Consider the following 22,021-nt stretch of genomic DNA (forward strand, 5'->3'; position numbering starts at 1 on the left):
GGAGTGTCCACCCTCCCGAAGAAAAACCGGCACGAATGCCGTCTTCGTCTAGTTGTCCGACTGAGATCAATGGCCTTGAGAGCTCGGGTACATGTCGGACATTGTGAAGTACAAGTGTAGAGCCACCTGCAAGGTTGAGCTCTACTGTGCCGATTCCAATGATGTCACAGTGTTGCGAGTTGCCGACTCGAACTGAGTCGGAGTGACGGATCGTATATTGCCGAAATTGGGATCGATGAGGAGTCACGTGAAATGACGCGCCCGAATCTAAGAGCCATGTGCTCGATTCTTCAGTCGTGAGCAGAACTTCTGATCCGACTGGATTTTCGATCGATAGTATATTCGGGTCGTTTGGTAGCACATCAGCTGAGAAGCTGACGTAGTTGATCTCCTCATGCCGGCCACTCTTCTTGTCTGATTTCTGAGACTTGTCGTTCTTGTTCTTGAGTGCGCGGCAGTCGGCTTTGATGTGTCCGGGTTTCTTGCAATAGTTGCAGATTCGATTATCCCGTGACTGGCTCCGTCTTCGTTGATTGTTCGGCTGCCGTGAGGAATCTCTTCCTCGTATGTTCGATCGTTCTGTCGAACCTTGTACTACATAAGCGTCGTCTGTTCAGTCTTTGGCGAAAGACTTTCTCCGAGCTGCTTCGGTCAGGATTGCGCTCGTGACTTCGGAGTATTTAACAGCCGTGGTTGACGCGTTGCACACGGTTGTGACGAAAGTTTCCCATGATGAGGGAAGGCTGCTCATGAGTATCATTGCTCTGAGTTCATCCTCGATTGCCGTCCCCTGAGATGAGATTTGGGAGCTTATGCTTTCGTACTCATTGAGATGTGCTTGAACCGAATCTGATTCTTTCATCCGCAAGTTGTAGAGGCGCCGAATCAGAAACATCTTCGTTGCAGCGACCTTCTTTTCGTAGGTGTCCGACAGTGTTTTCCACAGTTCGAATGCTGTCGTACACGATTGCACCGTAAAGTATACCGATTCCGATAGGTGCATCCGAATCGTGGCGCGGACGATTCTGTCCAGCTTCTGCCACTCAATTGGTTTGTATCCTTCTGGAGGTTCTTCATTTTCGATGGGATCGATTTGCCCCTTGACTATGAGATAGTCCTGCATTTGCTCCTTCCAGAAGTTGAAGTTCGATCCATCGAACTTTCGTAGACTCATTTCTGACGAGCCGGATGTTGATGTCATGACTCTGCCCTAAGTCGGCTACGAACTTTGGTGAAGTGCAGCGGTTTGGCCCACTCAGAGTCGTTCTAGCCGAAGTTGGACACAAGTGATGTCGATTACGGAGAATCGGGGATTTGGTTCGGATTGACTACCGACAACTGTCTTAGTCGAGTTGAACCTAGATTTAACGATCCGACAGTACTTCAAGCCGATTCGGTTTCGGTTGACTGCAACGGTGAGAGCAATGGAACCGACTGGTCCTTCCGATTATTGTCCAATCGAATGAAACACGAACTGGGTTGTCCTTGAAGTCGTCGTTGTGCAGGAATCGAATGAAACACGAACTGGGGTTGTCCTTGAAGTCGTCGTTGTGCAGGAAGCCCACCTCAAGCAGTTACGATCAAGGAAGTAGAGTACAGCCGACTGGTTTACTCCGAGTGATGATCTAACGCAGCGAGATTCAAGCTTGTGTTTGCCTACTTTCTTCTCTTTTTCTTCGAATGACGCAGGAAACCGAATGCTGTGCAGGCTGAGACGACGGCCGACAGCGGGTTGAGGAACCGAGTACTGTGCAGGCTCTGATACCAGATGTTGAAGACAAGGCCGTCAATGCAGAAGATCAAGTAGCATTCGATTGGGGTTGAGTACCTGTGTATGACAGTTTCCAAGATCGTGCACAGAGATAGAGAGAGAGAGAGAGAAGGCACAAAAGCCTCTTTCTATTCAATAGAAACAATAATACAACCAACCTTACAAAAAGGTTACTAGGTCACTTTATATAGTGACAAACTTAGGGCAACTACCATTTATGCTAATTACACAAATGACCCAAACTTGAGCTATACAAAGGGATAGTGTGAATACGTCCATTATACACTTGTATTCGACAATACGTAGGATATTATTTTTATTTAAGTTTTACTATAGAAAATTGATGTATATTCCAGATTGCTCTGGAACATTCTAGAAACTTTAGGACTACTCTTGAGAACACTATAAAAGGAGGCACAAGGCATTATTTAGAACCAAATCGGTTCAACGCCAATCTTAAGCCTCTTAGCCTTCCTTGTATATTCTTCTCACATAATATATCGTTGTCATCATCGTTCTCTCTCTCTCTCTCTCTCTCTCTCTCTCTCTCTCTCTCTCTCTCTCTCTCTCTCTCTCTCTCCTTCTCTCGAGTGTTCTACACCCTCTATTCCTCTTAGTACTAATATTCCTCTCTTAGTACTAATTTCTTCTCTGTCCCAGTACTATTCCTGACATCATCCCAACTTCACAGAATATTGAATAAATTTAGTATGAGACGAAGGATTTGTATGTTTCCAAAGATAATCTTATGGATCCCAATGCAAGTCCAACAACGACGTTTTTTTAAAAACCCATAGTTGGCAAAATAACATACTATTAGAAGGAGAAAGCTCTAAAGTCCACTTTTTACTAGATTTACCAATCACTCTCACCGGATGTTGCAATGTCGTTTGCCAAATTGACAATTCCACATCAGTTTGCCATAATCTTCCTTCCTCCAATACATCAAAATAGTAACAGTCACCTTGAGACGTTGTTCCTTTTGCTCCTATCATAACACCAACCGGAGAAAAATATCCAAACCAAACATGCACAAAAGAAGGTGACCAATTAGAGAGAAAATTCCCTAAAGATAATTGAATTGCATCAATCATAGGTCTAAAACCCCTACACATGGTAGCATCTAGCTGTGAATTATTAAGATGACAAACATAATTTCCCCAAGAGGCTACCGTGGCAAGTATACCATTATCCAACTCAGCCCACTGTAATCGCGGTCTACTTCCAAGCAATACACCCCTCTCATCAAAAAAAAAAAAATTCCAAATCAAAGGTTGCCACAACAGTTCTTCATTCTAAGATGGGCATCTACGAATCAAAAAAAACTTAACAGCATCCCACACTTTACAAATGCCAACCATAAAACCATATATATCAATTTTCTATATTTACCAATATAAGTTTGAATTGCTCAAACTCTTGAATCAAATTCCCCCATTTATCATAGGTCTCATCGGCTCATTCCTTGGGATGAAGTAACATGGCACTCTCTACTTGAAATCCTTGTAGCCTTTGAAGGGATCTCTATTCCTTGGTGAGCTTCTTTCTATTCTTTACACCTTTCAAATTTCCACAAGTTATGCAATCACAATCTCCACAAGGCTCATTCTCTTTCATGACTCCTCGATCACCTCTTATTCTGATTCTAATCCACTTTTTCCCTCGCTTTCTCTTTCCTTATACGCACCTCCTTCATCAACATTTTCTCCCCTCCAATTCGTGTTCCAACTTTGATACCAAGTGTCATGTCCCTATTTTATGGCTAAGCTTAAACACACAAGAAAACGCAAACGGAAACAAACTTGAGAGAAAATTTCTTATATATTATGTTTAGAGCTCTAAAAGATTACAACTATCCAAAACTTGGAACAAAACCAAAACCCGAAGTTGGGACAAGTTGAGACCACTGCCAAAACAGCTAAAGAGAAAGAGAGAGTGCTCCACATTCCTTGAGCAATACAAGTGGATCTCAGAAATCAGGAATGAGAAGAAATGAGGAATGGTGTTCCTCAAATAAGCCCAAAGATGGTCATTGGGAGTGACCGTTGGAACAGGTTTGGGGGAGACAACGGTGGTGCACCTTTTCGAACTAGGACAAGGCCCCTTGGTGAGTCCCAGTCAGTTTTGGAATTGTGTCCCAGTTGGGATTGAATAAGAACACCACAGAGTTGTTGTCCAAGTTGTGAGCATATGATATTTTAAATATATTAAGAATTTTTTTGGATCGACTGATCCGGTTTCAAGGAAGAGGAGTACATACGAAGTTTGCACCTTTAACTTGGAAAAGAGAAACTCGAAAAGAGAGGGAGAGAATATCAAAGGCATAAATTTTACTCTCATCAAATGGATGGGACATTTGACAAATTTCACCAAGATAATTGGTCTAAATTTGAAACGTTTCGCGTAGCATTGCCACGCTCCCAATGGGGAAGTGCCACTGAAAACGAAGCATGGGTCCAAGCCCCGGGGTGTTGGTCCAACTTGGGTCCTCTCAATTTGGCATGACTTATGAACTAGCTAGCTATCTATGGTCATAACTTATAAGTCATTCATTCACTTATCTCACTCATTTATGAACCGTATCTTCATCTCACTTTCTCTCATGAACTCAGGTAGAGTACTGTTCTTGAGGCTTGACAGAGTGAGAAAAGTCTATACATATGGCAAAGCTTCCTGCTGTCCATGGAGGTATTTCCTTTGAAGGACCCATCCGAGAAATCTATAGGAAATGGAGTTAGCAGCAATCTTTCCTTGTTTTAGAGAGAAGAGACGTGATGGCCGAAGAAGAAACCATAGCTTTTCTTCTTCAATCTCACTCTCCTCTTCTTCCTTCTCCTCAACAATGCCTGCTTCTTCATGCTCGAATGGTCTGTTTTGGGCTGGATCAGAAAACCCATCTGGCTAATGTCCTCCTGCACAGGTATGCAAAATCCATGGAAATCTCAAATGCTAGTGTTTTGTTTAACAAGATTCATAAGAGAGATGTGGTCTCTTGGAACACCATGATGGGTGCATATGCCAATGCCCAAGATGAGAGACATCATGCCCAAGCAGTGCCTTGCCATGTCCAGAAAGTTCAACCTCACCCCAAAGAGGTGCCACATTATGCCCAAAAGGTGTCAGTTCATGCTGGAGAATTGCTTAGTTATGCCCAAGAATCACTATGTCACGCTCAAGAAGTGTCACATCATTTGCAGGAAATTCAAGGTGATACTCAAGTTGTACCACATCATGCCAAACAAGTGACACATCTTTCCGCCCAGGAAGTGTCCAATCAAGCCCAAAGAGTGCCGTATCCTGCTCGAGAAGAGACACAGCACATCCAAAAGGCCCTTGAAATGCTCACACAAATGGTAACGGAGGGTGTTAGTCCAGACAGGGTCACATTCATCATATGTCTCAAGGCATGTTCCCGTGTTGCCTCTCTCGTAGAGGGCGAGCATGTTCACACCTTGGCTGTGGGGGCTGGATTGCACACTGACATTATGGTCGCCACTGGACTTATCGACATGTATGGCCGATGTCGAGATGTTGATCAAGCTAAGATTGTATTTAGCAAGGTTAGTGTTGCTCTTGATGCGGCAGCTTATAACTCCCTCATGGGAGCTTTTGTTAGGAAAGGACGCCACCATGAGGCTCTGAGGCTCTTATCAGAGATGCGGGCACGAGATGTGAAACCAAACACGATCACATTCATCAATGCATTGAGTGCATGTGTTTCCCCTGAAAACCTTAGGGATGGGAAATTTATCCACGCTTGTATCTCTGATGAATTGCTTGAATCAAATGTGGTATTGAGAAATGCCCTTATGACTATGTATGGGAAGTGTGGAGACCCTACCAACGCTCGGATTATGTTCGGTAAAGTCGAGAAGCGCACCGTGGTATCATGGACATCCATGATTACTGAGTGTACTCGGCAAGGCTGCAATAGAGAAGCTTTGGATTACTTCTACCAAATGCAAGAACAAGGCATGGAGCCAGATAAGGTCACTTTCATAAGTGCTCTATCCGCATGTGCAAGCCTCGAATCTATGGCTGAGGGCAAGGAAATCCATGCATTGGTTACATACAAAGGGTTCGAGCTCGATGTTATCACTGGGACAGCTCTTGTCAATATGTATGGTAAATGCAAACTTCTCGATGATGCCCTTGCTGCCTTCAATAACATCACTCAACAAACGGTGATATCATGGAATGCAATCATCACAGTTTATGCCCAACAAGGATTAGGCCACGAAGCTCTTGAGCTGTTTAGGAAAATGCAGCAAGAAGAAGACATGGAACCTGATAAGGTCACATTTATCGGTATTCTTACTGCGTGTGCTTGCATCGGGGCATTAGATGAAGGCATAGCAATTCATAATAATATTGCAGATCTCGGGCTCGAATCTGATTTTGTCATTAGCAATGCCATTGTCAACATGTATGGTAAATGTGCCGCTTTACAGAAGGCTCGGTCGGTATTCGATAATATGCACAAACGGAATGTGGTCACATGGACAGCACTGATCACAGCGTACGCTCAACAAGGACATGGTAGCGAAGCTTTGAATTTGTACAAGAAAATGCAAGAAGAGAGGGTGATGCCAAATGCGACCACTTTTTTAAGCCTTATTTCCGCATGTAGTCATGCAGGGCTGGTAGAGGAGGGCTTGTTCTATTTTTCTTCAATGAGAGATGAACATGGTGTAGAGCCGACGTATGAGCATTATGGGAGCATGGTTGATCTTCTTGGGAGAGCAGGTCTTTTAACTGAAGCTGAGGATTTCATTAATAAAATGCCAATGGAAGCCGATGCTTGTGTTTGGACATCTTTACTTGGTGCTTGTCGGATGCACGGTGACATGGAACGAGCAAAAAGAGCTGCAGAAAACGTGGTCCACTTAGAGGGAAACAATGCATCTGCTTATGTTTTGCTCTTTAACATGTATGCTTTAGATGGGAAGGAGAATGACATGGAAAGAATCAGGAAGATGATGACAAAGAGAGGGATAGATAAGCAATTAGGTTGTAGCTTGATTTGAATTGTAGTAAGACAATGAGTAACATTTTGGTTCCATCAGAGGGTATGCTTGTACATAAAGGGAGGAGGTGGTGGAACTCTGTCACATCCTTAGACATCCGGATTGGAATCTATAAAGTTCAGCCTAAAGGAATAAAACCCATCATTAGCTATTGAACTCTCAAAATGTGAATACACACTTCGTTGGATGGCGGCCCTATAAATAACATTCCAAGCCCTGATTTGGGTCATTGAGTGATCATCACACTTGGACTCTGCTCCTAACATCTGTTGTATTATAAAAGAGCTTTCCTGGTTTTGTGTATATGTAGTGACCTTGTCGCTCCCCTAGACACCGGCACATAAACTTGAGATTTGACTTCCAATGTGTTAGTATATTCTTCAATGGAGAGAGGTTCTATGGAAAGAATTCTCGCAAGCTTTGTTTCGGATCATCAAGGAATCACAATACTTGGATTGGTTCCATGTATCATAGATACCTTTTGGGGAAGTTGTTTGTATTGTTGGCCTATTAACAGACGTGTGTCCATGTATGATACATTTTGGGATGTCGTTTGTACTGTGAGAACATTAACATATGTGTGTCCATGTATGATAACTTTTGGGGATGGTGTTTGTATTGTTGTTTCACTATTAACATTTGTGTGTGTGTGTGTATGTGTGTGTGTATGTGTGTGTGTGGAACAATATATACAGACTTTGTTATGTCTCTAGGTAGCCCAATGGGAGCCAACAATGAATCTTCTGTTAGATATAATCAATGATCAGCCCCAAGTTGTAAATCTATCCCCATATGTGCTCTTAGAGTGCACATTTTGTGATAGCGCTACAAATGAGGAGCGGCTAGTGTGCAACTCAATCATATGGGTCGATAAGGTGTTAATCTAGGAAACCGTAGATGCATAGAACACAATGGATTTAGGAAAGAGCGAAATAGGTAATAAGATTGGCTAATCAAGTCAACTAGAATATTTTGTGGGCAAGTTACAATGTACTTAGTCTTGAAGCATGTGCCATTGACTTCAAGATAAGTACTATCTAGCACATGCCTATATCTAGGGAGTTGGGTCATAGTAAATGACAAGTCAGTTGAAAGAAAAGGAATATCTCCACTACTATCAATTGACATGCACATTTAATGTTACACTTAGACCAAACAGAGAATATAATCCACTCTCTTACACAGTGGTGTATTGATCATCAGTCCCCACTAATTTTGTAGTGAGCTGGTCCAAATCCCATCTAAGCTCTAAGGTGTGAGCGCATGGGTGAACTACCATTGTGAGCTACTCTCGTATGTAATAGAAGTTTTGTTTTCATATATCCATCTCTGTGGTTGTAACTCTATATACCTATCTAATCGATTCTCAATATTTCTAACATGTTCAGTTGTTAAAATAAGAGAATGGACCCCGATGATGTAAACAGCCCTTTGTTGGAGGTGAGTTAGGGAGTTGTATAAGTAGAAATATCCTAGATTTCAAGTGATCGCGACTTGTACTCTTGCTTTTAGCACAAGTGTCGTGTGGTTCAGCTAGTATGGGCGGTAAGGGCTAGTGAATTTAGGGGAGGGAGTGTATTAGCTAGCTATGTAGGTCGGTCATCTACCCTTGTTGCAATCTATTGTGGGAATTCGGCATATCTCGTGTCATGTAGTAAGATCTAAGATTGTGGAGGGGTGGAAGTTATAGATGAGTGCATAGCTCATCATAGGCATACAATCAATCTTAGATGGGCATACAATGGATTCACACTCAAGATCCTATGCAAGAGTAACGAAAGGATCGGATGTAACATAGGCAGGTTTCATAGTTATATGTTAGCAATGTGGGTTGGAACACATGGCAACAAATCAATAGAGGCATAGAACGATTATTATCTATGAGTCTGACAACCCATGCGATGGACTGGCCGGGGGCAGAGTCCGGCGAGTGAATTGTGTGTATTTTTTAGCTTGCCTTCTAGCATAATGTGAAAGATTATGACACGAGGGGCATGGTTTTGACAAATAGTGGGAGTGTGAATCCAACCTAAAGACTTTAATCAAATGTGTTGAAAAAACGCCTCTTTGGGAATCCATTCCAATGACTTCTGAGGCTAACAAGACTCCTCGTATTTATGATATAAAAATCTCTCTCTTTCTGTGTCCATAAATTTTCATTCATGCTATATTGGGTCAAACCCCTCTCTCTCTGTCTCTCTCAAGTCAAGCTACATATCTATACAGACAGAACTTGACGCCACCTCTCGAGAATCAAATCCCTCAGAATCAGATCGATTTTTTCTCTACGATGGGGAATTGCGTGCATTCGCGAACCACAGAGCGAGATCCCATCAAAACAGGTAAGGTTTATACCATCCAATTAAGCGTGTAATCGATCTGATCGAGTGTGCTAAACCCATCTGATTAAGCAAACGAGAGAATTAATCGTCTTTGTTTATTAAGTGATGTGATAAAGCATTCGAGGCAGTGCATTTATTCTCTCCTCAATTAAGCTATAGAATAATCTGATCCTCTTATTAAGTGTGGAAGGGATCATCAGGGTTCACTCCCAGTTCTTCTTCATTTGCTCTGTTTCAAGTTAGGGTAGTAAATGGTTTGGCTCGCGGATCCCGATCTGCGAGAGTGATTAGGGAGCGGGAGGGCTGATTAGCGATGTTAATCGGGGTAATTAAAGGAAGGATTTAGGCTCTTGGAGAGCTCCGTCAGATGTGACGGGATGGAGAGGCACTCCGTCATGTCTTAACGGGGCTTGAACGGGTCGTCTCCTCCTCCGTAGGCTCAGAGGTGTTTCGACATAATAATAATAATAATAGGCTTTTATTTATTCAATAAGTACATACATAAGTGTGTTCAAGTTCTTGTCGACCTTCCTTTGGCTACTTCTAATAGTACTACTACTTTTCTTGTGCCCACATACATATGTACATATATATGTATTTAGCCCTTTGGCTACTTCTACTACTACTACTACTACTTTTGTGCCCACATATGTATATATGCATTTAGTATTTACGAGCAACTTGCAAGTCAATTCCGGAGAGACCCTAGGAGCCTCGTGCCCATCGCCAAATTCTCCCCGGGAAAACCATAAAGGCCTTCTTATTTGTTAACCACTTGTGGTAATGAATTTCCCGGCGTAGGTGCGGGTGCGGGTGCAAGTGGGGGCGATGCCAGCATCACATCCACGTCCGCAAATACCTCCTTCATGCTAAGCAGCTGTGAATTCTCAACTCTCAGCGGGAGCGGACCCTTCTCTGGTGGCTTCAACAACCAGCTCGGAAGTGGGGGCAACTCCGCTCTAAGGGCCTTCTCGTATGGAGACCTCAAGGCCGCGACCGGTAACTTCCGACAAAGTAACATGTTGGGCGAAGGCGGGTTTGGGTGCGTATTCAAGGGTCATATCGATGCCACCACTTTCATGCCTACCCGTGCAAACCAAGGCATTGTCATCGCTGTCAAGAAGCTCAATGTAGAAAGCTTGCAAGGCCACAAGGAATGGTTGGTACGTATTGTCCTTATCTTTTCCTTTGTTAAAAAGTCCTTTTAATTTAATTCATTCATCACAAACTTGGTTATTTTCTTCTAGCACCCCTAAATATTTCATTATTTCTGAGCAACGACAATGGAAGGGTATTTTGTGGAATATCCCAAATTTAAAGGGCCTTAAGCAAAATTTAAACGGGAGGGTGTTCCAAATATTGTTGTGCAAATTCGGAACTATTTACAACAAGAAGGAATTAAAAAATTTTGTAAATTGTAAATATTTTCACTGTAAATTGTAAATATTTTGTAAAAATCTACTTCTCCGTGACCTAACCGGATTTTCAAAATTTTTATTGGCCATTTCCCTACTAAGAAATGGTTGTTTACGAAGAAAAATAGTTCAATGAAAATTTTTAATTCCTTCTTGTTGTAAATAGTTCAATGAAAATTTCCGGATTTGCACAACAATATTTACAATTTACAATATTTTCATTGAACTATTTACAACAAGAAGGAATTAAAAATTTTCATTGAACTATTTTTCTTCGTAAACAACCATTTCTTAGTAGGGAAATGGCCAATAAAAATTTTGAAAATCCGGTTAGGTCACGGAGAAGTAGAAAAATTTCTAATTGAGGTAAAAAAATTCCCCAATATTGATTACAAAGTCTTTACATTTTGAAAATTCGTGCAATGCATCAATCATTTAATGACTTGTTTCTTCTTAAATGTTCCTAGTCTTCCCATCTAAAAATATGTACCATTTAGGGGTTTATTGACACGTTACTTTGTTTCGTTCAATCGTTTGATTGATCGAGTTATTTAATTCATTCGGTTTGTCAGGCCCTTTTGTCAATGTACATAGACCTATTCTCTAATTATCTCTTTTTGTCCTTGGCCAAAAAGGAGAATTTTCTAGGAGATTTCGGTATCAACTTAATCCTCTTCTCTTGCGTCTTTTTCATTAGTTTCATGTACTTTTCTATGGAATTCATTTGTGCACATTTGATATGGATCATATGTTGGCACTTCCCCTACGATTGTGTTTGCTTTAGAGTGCACTTGTTCCGCTTTCAATAATGATTTCACTCTTCCGACACTTTGGTAGAGTAATTTGCACACTTTTGGCTTACCTTAAAACAAGTCCTTCCTTAATATTGTCGTGTGTAGGCGGAGATACACTTTCTTGGTGAAATTCATCATCCCAACCTTGTTAGGTTGATTGGATTTTGTGCAGAAGCAGAACATCGCTTGCTCGTGTATGAGTTCATGCAAAGAGGGAGCCTCGACAATCATCTTTTTAGAAGTGAGTGGTCTCTCATAGTTTCTCATATTTTTATAATTTGCACAATTTCGGCCATAATCCATAGCTTCAAATGTATAGATACGAGGAATGTCCTATAGTTCCTCCCCAATGTCATGTTGATTTTGAAGTATCCATTCTATATGTTCATGTTATTTATACTTTTGTTGAATGCAATTGAGTAGAAGGAAATAGCCGACAAACATTATCATGGGCGATGAGAATGAAGATTGCGGTCCATGCAGCACGTGGGCTTTCTTACCTTCATACATGTCAAAGACCGATCATATATAGAGACTTCAAGTCGGCAAATATACTTTTGGATAATGTGAGTCTATATGAGAGTTAACTAATTGGAAAGAACTCCAGAATACCCCCAGATTTTCTTTATTTCCCCTTGTTTGGCCATGAATGCTTGTTATTTCCCCAAATGCTGCCCTTGGTTGACCATAGGAAAGGGGTATTTTGGAGTTGTTCTACAAAATCATATTACAACTAATGTAGGAAGATGTCTTCTTCTTTTTGGCTAACATATAACCAAATGTGCATATTCAATTTCACTTTGCAGGAGTTCAATGCAAAATTATCTGATTTCGGACTTGCAAAGGATGGACCGGTAGGCAATAATACGCACGTGACGACGAGAATCATGGGGACATATGGATATGCAGCCCCTGAATATGTTGCTACTGGTAAAGACCATTTCTCTTACAGGCTATGTTACATAATGCTTTGAAAGTGATGTTGGCTGCATAGATTATACATTTCAGGCATGTGCTTTAGAAAGTGATGGCATCACATCACGACCATACATGCTTGGTCATAGATTCTAGTACAATATTCTTTGCAGTGCTTCTGATGTTTCGCTGAATAGAGTATATGCCAAGGAATAGTTTTGCAAGTGATGGCATCATGTTGTGCATATATACTTGTTGTTATGTGGTGAAATATGTACTCAGTAGTAGCATGTATTGGTATATGTGGTAGGCCGATTGACGGCAAAGAGCGATGTGTATGGGTACGGAGTGGTGCTACTCGAGATCTTGACAGGCCGAAGAGCCGTGGAGAAAAGCAAACCAATCGACGAACGAAACCTGGTTGATTGGGCGACACCCTTCTTGAACGACAAGACCAAGATTCTACGCATCATGGACCAGAAGCTAGATGGGCAGTTCTCACAGAAAGGGGCAAAATTGGCCGCCAAATTGGCCGTCCACTGCCTCCAAGAGGATGCTAAGCGCCGGCCCACCATGAAGCAAGTTCTGGATTTCATTGAGCCTCTATGTGAATCTCGTGTTAATTCCGCCACAGCTGCGACATCCCCTTTTCACATTCACGACGTTGCCACAGCTTTGGCAGAAACTCACCATAGCTAGAAAAAGTCGCAAATGCTCAATCTATATATAGCTCAAATGCATTCAAAAACATCTGCATCGTGGTGTTGTATTACCGGTGCTAATTCAGTTTATTCCAACTGATGCCAACCCTGGTATCTTTGCTGAACATTTTTATTATTGTGACAATTGAATCCTACAATGATGGGTATATAGAGAATGATCCTGCATTTCACCTGTACTGTCGGGAAAACAACATGAGATAACCCATTTTTTTAAATGGATCTCATGGTTTATTCTCTTTTTTCTCTCTCAGGATGGAATGCTTGTTTTGCAGTGACATATGGGCTCTCATCGTTTCATTAGAATGAAATGTATGATCTCGTATTTACTTTATCTTATTGTTTATTCTAACGTCCCACAATGTATCATATATGTCACACAATGTATCATATACATTTAATTTAACTCATGATATTCAAAGAATGTAAATTGGAGAGAGGTTTCTGACAAACAAAACGAGTTGTGGGAAGAATGCAAGAAAGACATGATGGTATTCCAAGGTAAGTTATTTTAATGGAGTTTTCTCATGACATTACATCAAGAATGATTATATCAATATGAAAGTGCATATAATACTAGTAGAAGCCTTTAAAATACAATTTTAAAAAGCAAATGTCAAAATATGTGGGTACTTACATTAATCTACTAACATGTGTGTGTGGTGCCATCTCTAAATGGTGCTGATATATTGAGCACACAATTCCCAAAAAAATGCACAGATCAATTCTTAAACCTTGAAAATAACATTCAATGGATTCTTATACCGAACAATATATAGAGATAATACGAAGTACAAGCACCCATTTTCACTGATCATGATTGACACTTTTTACATAGCGAAGTTTCCAACCAACATTTGAAAATATAAACTACATAAGCAAAAATGTCTGTTTCGGAAGTTTCAGCATGATAATGCAATAGTTTTAACATTTGAGTAATTACAAAATGTGGCAAAACTCAAGGCAGGCTGTATATTTCTACCAGAAGAGCAGCAACACTATCATCACAACCGTCCACTGAGGCAAGAAAAGTAAAGCTTTCCTGAACCGTCATACAAACTACTTTTTTGAGTCCAAAAAAACAACAAACTTTTTGTCGATCCTTCTCTCTTTTGCACCACATTTATCGTTGATGCATTCACCACTTTCCAAGACCTTTCATGAACCTTCGCATTGATTGCCCACATCATATAATGCCATTGATTTCTGTTGAAACATAGTATGCATCGATGACTAAATGAAGAGCATATCAATTGTACCGATGCTTTACTATTGAAAGATTCGCAAGCAAGCAATCTCTCGGCTTTTTCTCGAAGAAAGTCGACACAATAATATCTCCAGTCACCATCACACATTTCGTGGTCTCACATTTTCCTTCATTCTGTTTTTCTTCGACCGAGAGTTTTCTAATTAATCCACAAACACGAAGAGATGAATGAATCCATCGTTGCATGGTGGTATCAAAGAGAAAATGTGCATATTGAATCTTCTCGACCATCCTTCTCATTACTACTTTCTCTACAACCACCTTTTCCCTAGTGCTGAGGTGATCTTCGGCCACCTTGTCTTGACCTATGTGAAGAAGATTCATCAGATCCACCACGCTCAACCATATCTTTTTCTCTTTCTCTTCCCGGAGTTGGAGTGAACCGATTGCTATGAACTAGATGAGCTCTGGGATCATATGTTTGAGATGAAAGATATGTGAGTGCTGTTACCACATCTCCTATCAAAGGTCGGTGTGCTGCTTGCTCTTGTAGACACATGGCTGCCACCGCAAGAGCTTGGTATAGTCCTCGAGTTGGGTATTGACCTTCAAGCATTGGATCAACCATCTGAGAGAATTTCCTTCGATCCTTGAATAAGGGACGTGCCTGAGAATAATCAAAATAAGTGAAAATTAGAACTTCCTTGTTTAAAAGCAGGAAAACAAGAGTTTAATTTAGAAAGTGAAAATGGTGCATAGTACACTAGCTCTTTGAATATTTACAGGAATACCACTAATGTACTACATATTTACAAGCGTTCACCTCACATTTTGGATATTTAAAGGAATACCCCCCAGAATAGTAAATTTTGTATTACAAAGGGGTGTGTGTGTGTGTGTGTAGTGTATCAAATGTATATATCTAGACAAGACATGCAAAAAAGGTACTCCAATACATACATACCCAGGCAACAAGGTTGTGTTCTCCAGGAGCTCTGCTGTTATCAATCGCTTTCCTTCCAGTAATAAGTTCAAGCAGCACAACCCCGAAACTATACACATCTGATTTCAACGTAAGTTGCCCAGTCATTGCATACTCTGGAGCACAATAGCCATATGTACCCATAACTCTCGTCGAGACATGAGTTTTGTCACCAACAGGGCCAAGCTTAGCCAACCCAAAATCTGAAAGCTTCGGATGAAACCCAATATCTAGAAGAATGTTTGAGGATTTTAGATCCCGATATATTACAGGAGGATTGGCTTTATCATGTAGATATTCCAAACCTCTTGCTGCCCCTGCAGCAATTTTCATTCGCGTATTCCAATCTAAAGGTTCTCTATCAGGCACCAAGTCTGCAATTTCAGTTACTACAGTCCTTCAATAATTGAGCATTTATACAGGTACACATACAACAAAATAGTGTTGACAAGCAACGAGCTATTGGTGAAGATAAAGCGAATAGTTGTACCATATAAATGATCTTCAAGAGAGCCTTTTGGCATGAACTCGTAGACTAGTAACCGTTGATCTCCATCAGCACAGTAACCAATCAAATTTACAAGGTTGGGGTGATGAAGTAGACTAAGCATCAACACCTCCACTAAAAACTCTCTGTTTCCCTGAAGACCATTTCGGTCCAGCTGCTTAATAGCCACTATCTGCAAATTCATCCACAAAAAATGCATTTTCATTTGCATATCACATGACCCTTTTGTTTAATTGCACAACGTGCAGCATTAGAAGATGCAAAAACATCACCTTGGCAGAGAAAATTATCAATTACGCTCTCTTCCACTCTGAGTCTATTAGGCCTTGAACAAACCATTTCAATGAATCCAAGAAAACAGAATGACCTTTTTACACATTTAATGTTTGAATATCTTATCCATCGTTTATCTACCTTGTGGTTTTCATTGATTGGAACATTATCATTAGTCGACACATTTAATATCCAATGAGCAAGGAGTGCCTTGACCTTTTTATTTTTCAATTGACGTTTATGCTATAGGAGACTCTCTACAGAAATCTACTAACTAGACAAAGTCTCAACAAATCATTAAAAATATATTGAAATACTAATGCAAAAGGCATGATGGTACGAATGTCCAAAGTGTGATAGATAAATGGATATGGATCACAATCTGGTTTATTATCTATGAACCAGTGTCATTAACCCAGTACGTAGATACAAACATTCGATAGACTATTGCACAGCCACATTTTCAAATGCAAGTAATTGCCTTCTAAACCTAAACATACATACATACAAATTTATGTATGCATATACCATATTCCCTCTCTGTGTATGGGTAGGTTTTAATGCCAATAGAAGAACATACTAAATTTCCTACAGCAAAAGGCATAACCAAGATAGTAGTTGCCATGCCGTTTATTTCTAAATTTTCATGCATCAAACAACATTTTCAACTTCTCTTTATGTCATAAAATGTAACTGTACGATGTTTTGACATAGCTCATAATGGAGGCATGATGAAGAACAAAATTGAGTGTGTATCTTCCGGAACAACTTCTCTTTGCTAGCATTTATTCATTTTACCTGCCTTCTTTTTGCAAACTTAGTATATATCTTTATCCTTCAAGCACATAATATTTTCCTATGCTGTTTTCTTCTTTGCTGATAGGGATTTTTTTGTGGCACATAAGTTCTATATCTCCCCTAATAAACCTCAAGTAAGTTTTTTGGAAGCATTCTAACTTGTATAAAATATATTCACTAGCTTAAGCATACAACATTAATATGTTTGCATTACCTCGCATTACGCTCCATTATAAACATGCCCCCACTCTCGAAGGAACTGAGTTTACCTGGCTCGTACTATCAAGGCGGCCTTTGTATACTCTGCCAAAGCCACCTTCACCAATGAGACAATCTTCTCGGAAGTTCTTTGTTGCAGAAGCTAGTTCCTTGAAGGTGAAGGTATGGGCAGCAATACGATGTGTCCTACCATCTGTCTGGCCTTCTTTCTCCTTCATATCATTGAACGAGGGTTTGGGCTTAAATTTATCTGAGACAAAAAGAAAGCATTGAACGTCAGAAGTCCAAGAGAACCACAAGGACCAAAAATAGAAGGCCTTTTAACTATGTTTGAGCATTGCAAATGACATTCTGATAGCGTCCACCTGAATGTGGTGTGTGTTGTAAGATTATTTATGTTATGATGAGCATGCACATGCTACATTGGCAAGGGTTAATTAAGACTCATTGGTTAATATTTGTGATCTAGAAACAAACCTTAAGATTTTATCAGATAATGAAGGGTTGACTCCCCTTCTACACTAGTGGCATCCCTTACAGAATATAGCCTATTCATTTTCTCTTATTCTATTATGAATTTTCGTTACTACTCTCTCTACCCTGTGATTCAATCATCACTGTCTGTACCTATGTACCAGTTTTATCATCCTTACTAATACTCTCTCTAATCTATGGACCTCTGCCATATCTAGGGGCATGTTGTGAACACCATTAAAACCCCTGATAACACTGATATGCAATAGATAAAGAGGCTAGTCTATCCAGAATAAAGCCAGTAATAAGGTCACCATCCAGTTGCTCAAGGATCTACTCTAACCTTAATTAACGCCTAATAATGTAGTTATACATATGTTCATATGCATAATACTTTATCATTTTACTCAAGCTACTTGATCATTTAATCATAGTTAATGTGTGTTCATCATTGCCAAATAAATTTTATTTTTTTCCTCTAAACTTAATTGACGCCCAGATAATGTGATAGTCATGAATAATTGATTATTTTGCAATGAAAATGTGTTTCTTTTTTTGATATATTTAAAGAAATATGAGAGAGCGCTTCATCACCTGAACTGCTTTTGCTGAAAGACGATGGCAGGTCACTGAAGCTTCCATTTTTACTCAGAGACGAAATTCTTTCCTGTGAGCTACAGCAGCCCATCTCTCTCTATATATATAAGACCGAAAGGCCTCAGTAACTTCTCTATGAAGACGCAAGCTCTAAACTTCTCCTCTGAGCAGGACCCAAACCCAAAATTCCTTCTCTAAACAGAACCCAAACTTTATAATTCTTTTCTGAGTAGAAGACAAACCCTAAAATCTTCCTCTGAGGTGAAACCAAACCTCAAAATCCTTCTCTAAGCTGAGCCCAGACCCTAAACTTCTTCCCTGAGTACAACCCAAAACTCTAAATCGCTTCACGGAACACAACCCAATATCCCTATGTCACTTCTTCATTCATACCCAAGCCCTATATTTCTTCTCTCTCACAAACCCAAATCATCGATCTCTCCTATGGGCATACCTAAAACCCTAAATAACTTCGCTCGCTGCGCAAAGCTCCAACACTAAATCTCATTTCTTTACAGCTGAAAACTGAGCTTTTGATCGGAGGTCAGCAGAGAGACCATGAGTGGATGGATCTACAGGACAACGATGCCAATTCTGCGGAGGGAAGGAAAGTGGAAGAGAAGTGGCGATGGTACCTCGCATTACCTTCAATGAGAGAATAAAAGGTAGCATATACAAGGAGATTTTCGGGGGAAGAGAGAGAGAGAGAGAGAGAGAGAGAGAGAGATTTGAGACAATCTTAGAGAAACAATTTTGAGAGAGATGATGATGGATGGTGTGTTATCCTCTCGTAGCTCTCTCTATCTATCACACCATTTTCTGAGTTTTGGGATCCATAGTTGAGGTTGGAACTTGGAATTATAGAGCAATTCTCAATGGCATAAAGCCAGACCTGAGTTTATGTGTGTGCACCTTTGGTTGAAGTTCAGACCATCTCGATTGAATGAAACAAAACCCCTTGCGATCAATCCCTAAACATCCATACATATTGTATGATGTCGCCCGCAACATGACCAATGGAACCTTAACAACCTTACGAAGAAAGAAGGAGGGATCCTTATAGAAAGTGAGTGAGTGAGTGGGTGATCATTAGACACATATGTAGTATGATCTACGAAATGGAAACCAAGCCGATGGGGAGAATTGAACTACGGTTCTCTCAAGCCTATGGCATGGATGTTATGATTCAAACTACCATGCCAACATTGAGAAAGAGGAAGGCGTAGAATATGGAATTCTTATCTTCTCCAAAAGATTGAAGCAGAGTTTATTCGCTGATCTTGGGAAGGAAACTTCTCCTAGAAGCCCAAATCAGTGTTGGATATGTTCTAATTTAAACGACTGAGCCAACATTGAGAGTAAGAGAGCCCAGATGGATATAGCTCAGTTGGTAAGGTTGCCCAATGGGGACCAGGATGTCATGGGTTCAACCCTGACATTCCATAGTGGCATTTAGTGAAATAAGAGATGTTTATGGAGTAATAGAGAGGTGAGAAAATTGGGTTGCAAACCTAAGTTGTAGTGCTAATAGTGTCAATGCCTTGTCACTAGGGTAAGCTATCTACGATAAGAGAGATAGGATTCTTATTTTCTCCAAAGGAAAGAGAGATTGAAGACATGTTCATACAACAATTTTGGGAAGGAAACTTCTACAAGAAGCACCTAATAGAAGCCCAATTAGGTGTTGGATATGCTCTAATACATCGTGCAATTTTTTAGTACCAACCAAAGCTATATTCATCACGCACCAATAATGCATCACATCAACTGATGTGATCCTTCGAGATTTAAATGTTCTTTCATATGATTAATTGAGGGTACAATGAAAATAAGTCGAGCGTTATCTCTTCATTTGGATGGAAGCTTATTATGCTAGATGTGGTGACAACCTAGGTATATCATGTCGTCTTTTCGTAGCTTGGAAAGCAATGTGACTTGTAAATTTAAGCCATATTTACACTTGAGCAAAGACAAATGGCTCATATTAGTTGTCACAACTAGGTTGTAAGCTATAGTGAAAACTATAATGAATCTATTCAATGGTTACATGTGGTTGTTTGCTACACATAATTTTGCATAATGCATTATTTTGTTGCGTGAATCTATTCCTAATTTTTTATTATGGAAGTAAGCAACATTTTCTTTTGCCAATGGAATGTTGGTTACATTCTTATTGATTCATGTAACTTGGTAACATTTGTAATTGACATATGAGTATGAAAGTAGCTTGACAAATGTATAGAATCATCAAAAGGTATCAACCACTAGGTAGGTCATCATTGATCGTTTCCTTTCATCATTCTCTGTATCCGATTAGACAAATGCATCTGATTATACCTCAAGATAGTTTGGTTGCATCTTATTGCTTTTTGTAGAATGAGCAAACACATATAATTATAAGATAGTGAGTGTATGCATATCAATTTGCCAATGTTATATATACTTGTTAAACCATATCTATGAACATTAACTTGATCTTTCCTAGATGCATGAAGGATGTTGATGTTGTACTCAAACATTTATGTTAGGTATGGGGGCATAAAACTCCCAATACTTGATAGCTACTACTAATCCAACATTATTAAGTTCATGTTTCTCTTATTTCTCATGATCTACATGAGTACATCTTTCTAGGGTGCTTGAAACGATAAAATCACTTCATGAATGACTATGCTAAGAAATTCTAGTTATCATGGTAATCACGTTATAGAAAGGTATAGAGCACTTCAAGTGCAAGTATGTATCTAGATTCTATAGTATTGATAGTTGTACAAAATAGATAAAAGAACAAGTTGAGAAGTGGTCTGAGTACCATAAGCTCAAGTAAGTTTGAAATTGGGTAACTATGTTGAGTTCTTATCTCCATCCTTTTGGAGCTTTGACATCAATGATTGAATGTTGTCATTATATGTTTATAAATCATAATTTCCATATCATTGTTGTAATCCTTCATGTGATGTTGGGGAGTTTAAGCATGAGAAATTTACTTTCTCAAATTAAGTTTTATTGAAGCCTAAATATATGAGCAAGAACAAAACCTTCTTCATGAAAGACCATTAAAAGCATCAAACTTGATGTCATTCATATGGGGAACAATGATTTATCGAGATTAACCTTGATATTGAAACATGAAGGTATGTTATTTAGATTTAGTGTTGATGAGGGAATACCAACAATATCATTCATGTATGTGTGGTGAAGGTTTAGGAAAGAAGAAGATGGAGAAAAGAAAGTAAGAAATGACAAAAGTCATTTATATGGAAGACGAGAAAGAATGAATTAATCGTGAACTTGTTAGAACTCTCCAAATTTGATGTTATACATCTATGTTTCAAGGCCAAATAATCATTCAAAACTTGAGATGTTGAGGTTTATCACGTTTTTAATTGTAAGTTAAAGACCAAAATGCCTCTAAAAAATGTATATGGTATAAGATAAACTACCTTTAATTTAAACTAGAATGTTTCCTTGTACAAAAGGATATTCGTGGATCATTGAAAAGGCATTTGAAGCGAAATAGAATAATTTTTTGAAAGCATTAGATGGATATAAAAAAAAAGGGGTGCAAGGAAATTGTGGCATTTGAAAACAGTGGGTACTAAAATGTGGCTAAAAACAATGAGAATTTGTTTTATTTCATTTGGATGGGTCATAAAAGTAAGATGTTTCAAAAGTGGCGGGATTATGCATAAATAAGTGATAATCATCCAAATGTGTCTGCTAATGATAAAAAAGTTGTCCATATTCTTACATTATCAAGGAAAAAGGATAATCTTTGCACATCAACGGACTTATGATTTATTTATATAGCTATCTATAAGTTGATTCCCCAGAATCCATATATTCCTTAAGTTGCAATGATTATAAGCCACATGCTTCGTGAGAAGGATAATGTACTCATCCATCTATTTTCAATGATGTAATGATGGTTGCTTGCACATTGTATGAAAGTGTCTCATGCTTAGAATGAAGATTGTACG

At 39.5% G+C, this 22,021-nt stretch overlaps 3 protein-coding genes across 3 annotated transcripts; 2 read left to right on the forward strand and 1 right to left on the reverse strand.

Annotated features, from left to right (window-relative positions):
• The first annotated feature begins 4,337 nt into the window (after positions 1-4,337).
• LOC147856602 (pentatricopeptide repeat-containing protein At4g38010-like) lies at positions 4,338-7,336 on the forward strand. The gene has a single exon (XM_087329429.1). The coding sequence runs from the start codon at positions 4,546-4,548 to the stop codon at positions 6,796-6,798; it is 2,253 nt and encodes a 750-aa protein (XP_087185555.1). The 5' UTR covers positions 4,338-4,545; the 3' UTR covers positions 6,799-7,336.
• Positions 7,337-9,926: 2,590 nt separating this feature from the next.
• LOC147856603 (putative serine/threonine-protein kinase PBL2) lies at positions 9,927-13,317 on the forward strand. The gene is made up of 5 exons (XM_087329431.1): positions 9,927-10,303; positions 11,455-11,590; positions 11,773-11,915; positions 12,156-12,279; positions 12,575-13,317. The coding sequence occupies exons 1-5, from the start codon at positions 10,007-10,009 to the stop codon at positions 12,961-12,963; spliced, it is 1,089 nt and encodes a 362-aa protein (XP_087185557.1). The 5' UTR covers positions 9,927-10,006; the 3' UTR covers positions 12,964-13,317.
• A 448-nt stretch (positions 13,318-13,765) lies between these two features.
• LOC147856604 (putative serine/threonine-protein kinase PBL7) lies at positions 13,766-18,739 on the reverse strand. Its single transcript, XM_087329430.1, has 5 exons — positions 18,039-18,739; positions 17,021-17,220; positions 15,663-15,852; positions 15,155-15,546; positions 13,766-14,857 (listed from the first exon to the last, which is right to left on the reverse strand). Exons 1-5 carry the CDS (start codon positions 18,130-18,132, stop codon positions 14,519-14,521), a joined length of 1,215 nt encoding a protein of 404 aa, XP_087185556.1. The 5' UTR covers positions 18,133-18,739; the 3' UTR covers positions 13,766-14,518.
• Between the last annotated feature and the right edge of the window lie 3,282 nt (positions 18,740-22,021).

Source organism: Azolla caroliniana, unplaced genomic scaffold, assembly GCF_043228905.1.
Source record: "Azolla caroliniana isolate FFs.n. ecotype wild unplaced genomic scaffold, voAzoCaro1.0.p SCAF_13, whole genome shotgun sequence".
Classification (NCBI taxonomy): Eukaryota; Viridiplantae; Streptophyta; class Polypodiopsida; order Salviniales; family Salviniaceae; genus Azolla; species Azolla caroliniana.

Bases quoted from the DNA above. Each gene is read 5' to 3' on its own strand.
- LOC147856603 (XM_087329431.1), top strand. From the start codon at position 10,007: ATGCTAAGCAGCTGTGAATTCTCAACTCTCAGCGGGAGCGGACCCTTC. The intron at 10,304-11,454 runs GTACGTATTGTC...TGTCGTGTGTAG, and splicing joins AAGGCCACAAGGAATGGTTG to GCGGAGATACACTTTCTTGG. The intron at 11,916-12,155 runs GTGAGTCTATAT...TTCACTTTGCAG, and splicing joins CAAATATACTTTTGGATAAT to GAGTTCAATGCAAAATTATC.
- LOC147856604 (XM_087329430.1), bottom strand. From the start codon at position 18,132: ATGGGCTGCTGTAGCTCACAGGAAAGAATTTCGTCTCTGAGTAAAAAT. The intron at 15,853-17,020 runs GTAAACTCAGTT...ATGAATTTGCAG, and splicing joins GCCTTGATAGTACGAGCCAG to ATAGTGGCTATTAAGCAGCT. The intron at 14,858-15,154 runs GTATGTATGTAT...GATTATTCTCAG, and splicing joins AACACAACCTTGTTGCCTGG to GCACGTCCCTTATTCAAGGA.
- LOC147856602 (XM_087329429.1), top strand. From the start codon at position 4,546: ATGGCCGAAGAAGAAACCATAGCTTTTCTTCTTCAATCTCACTCTCCT.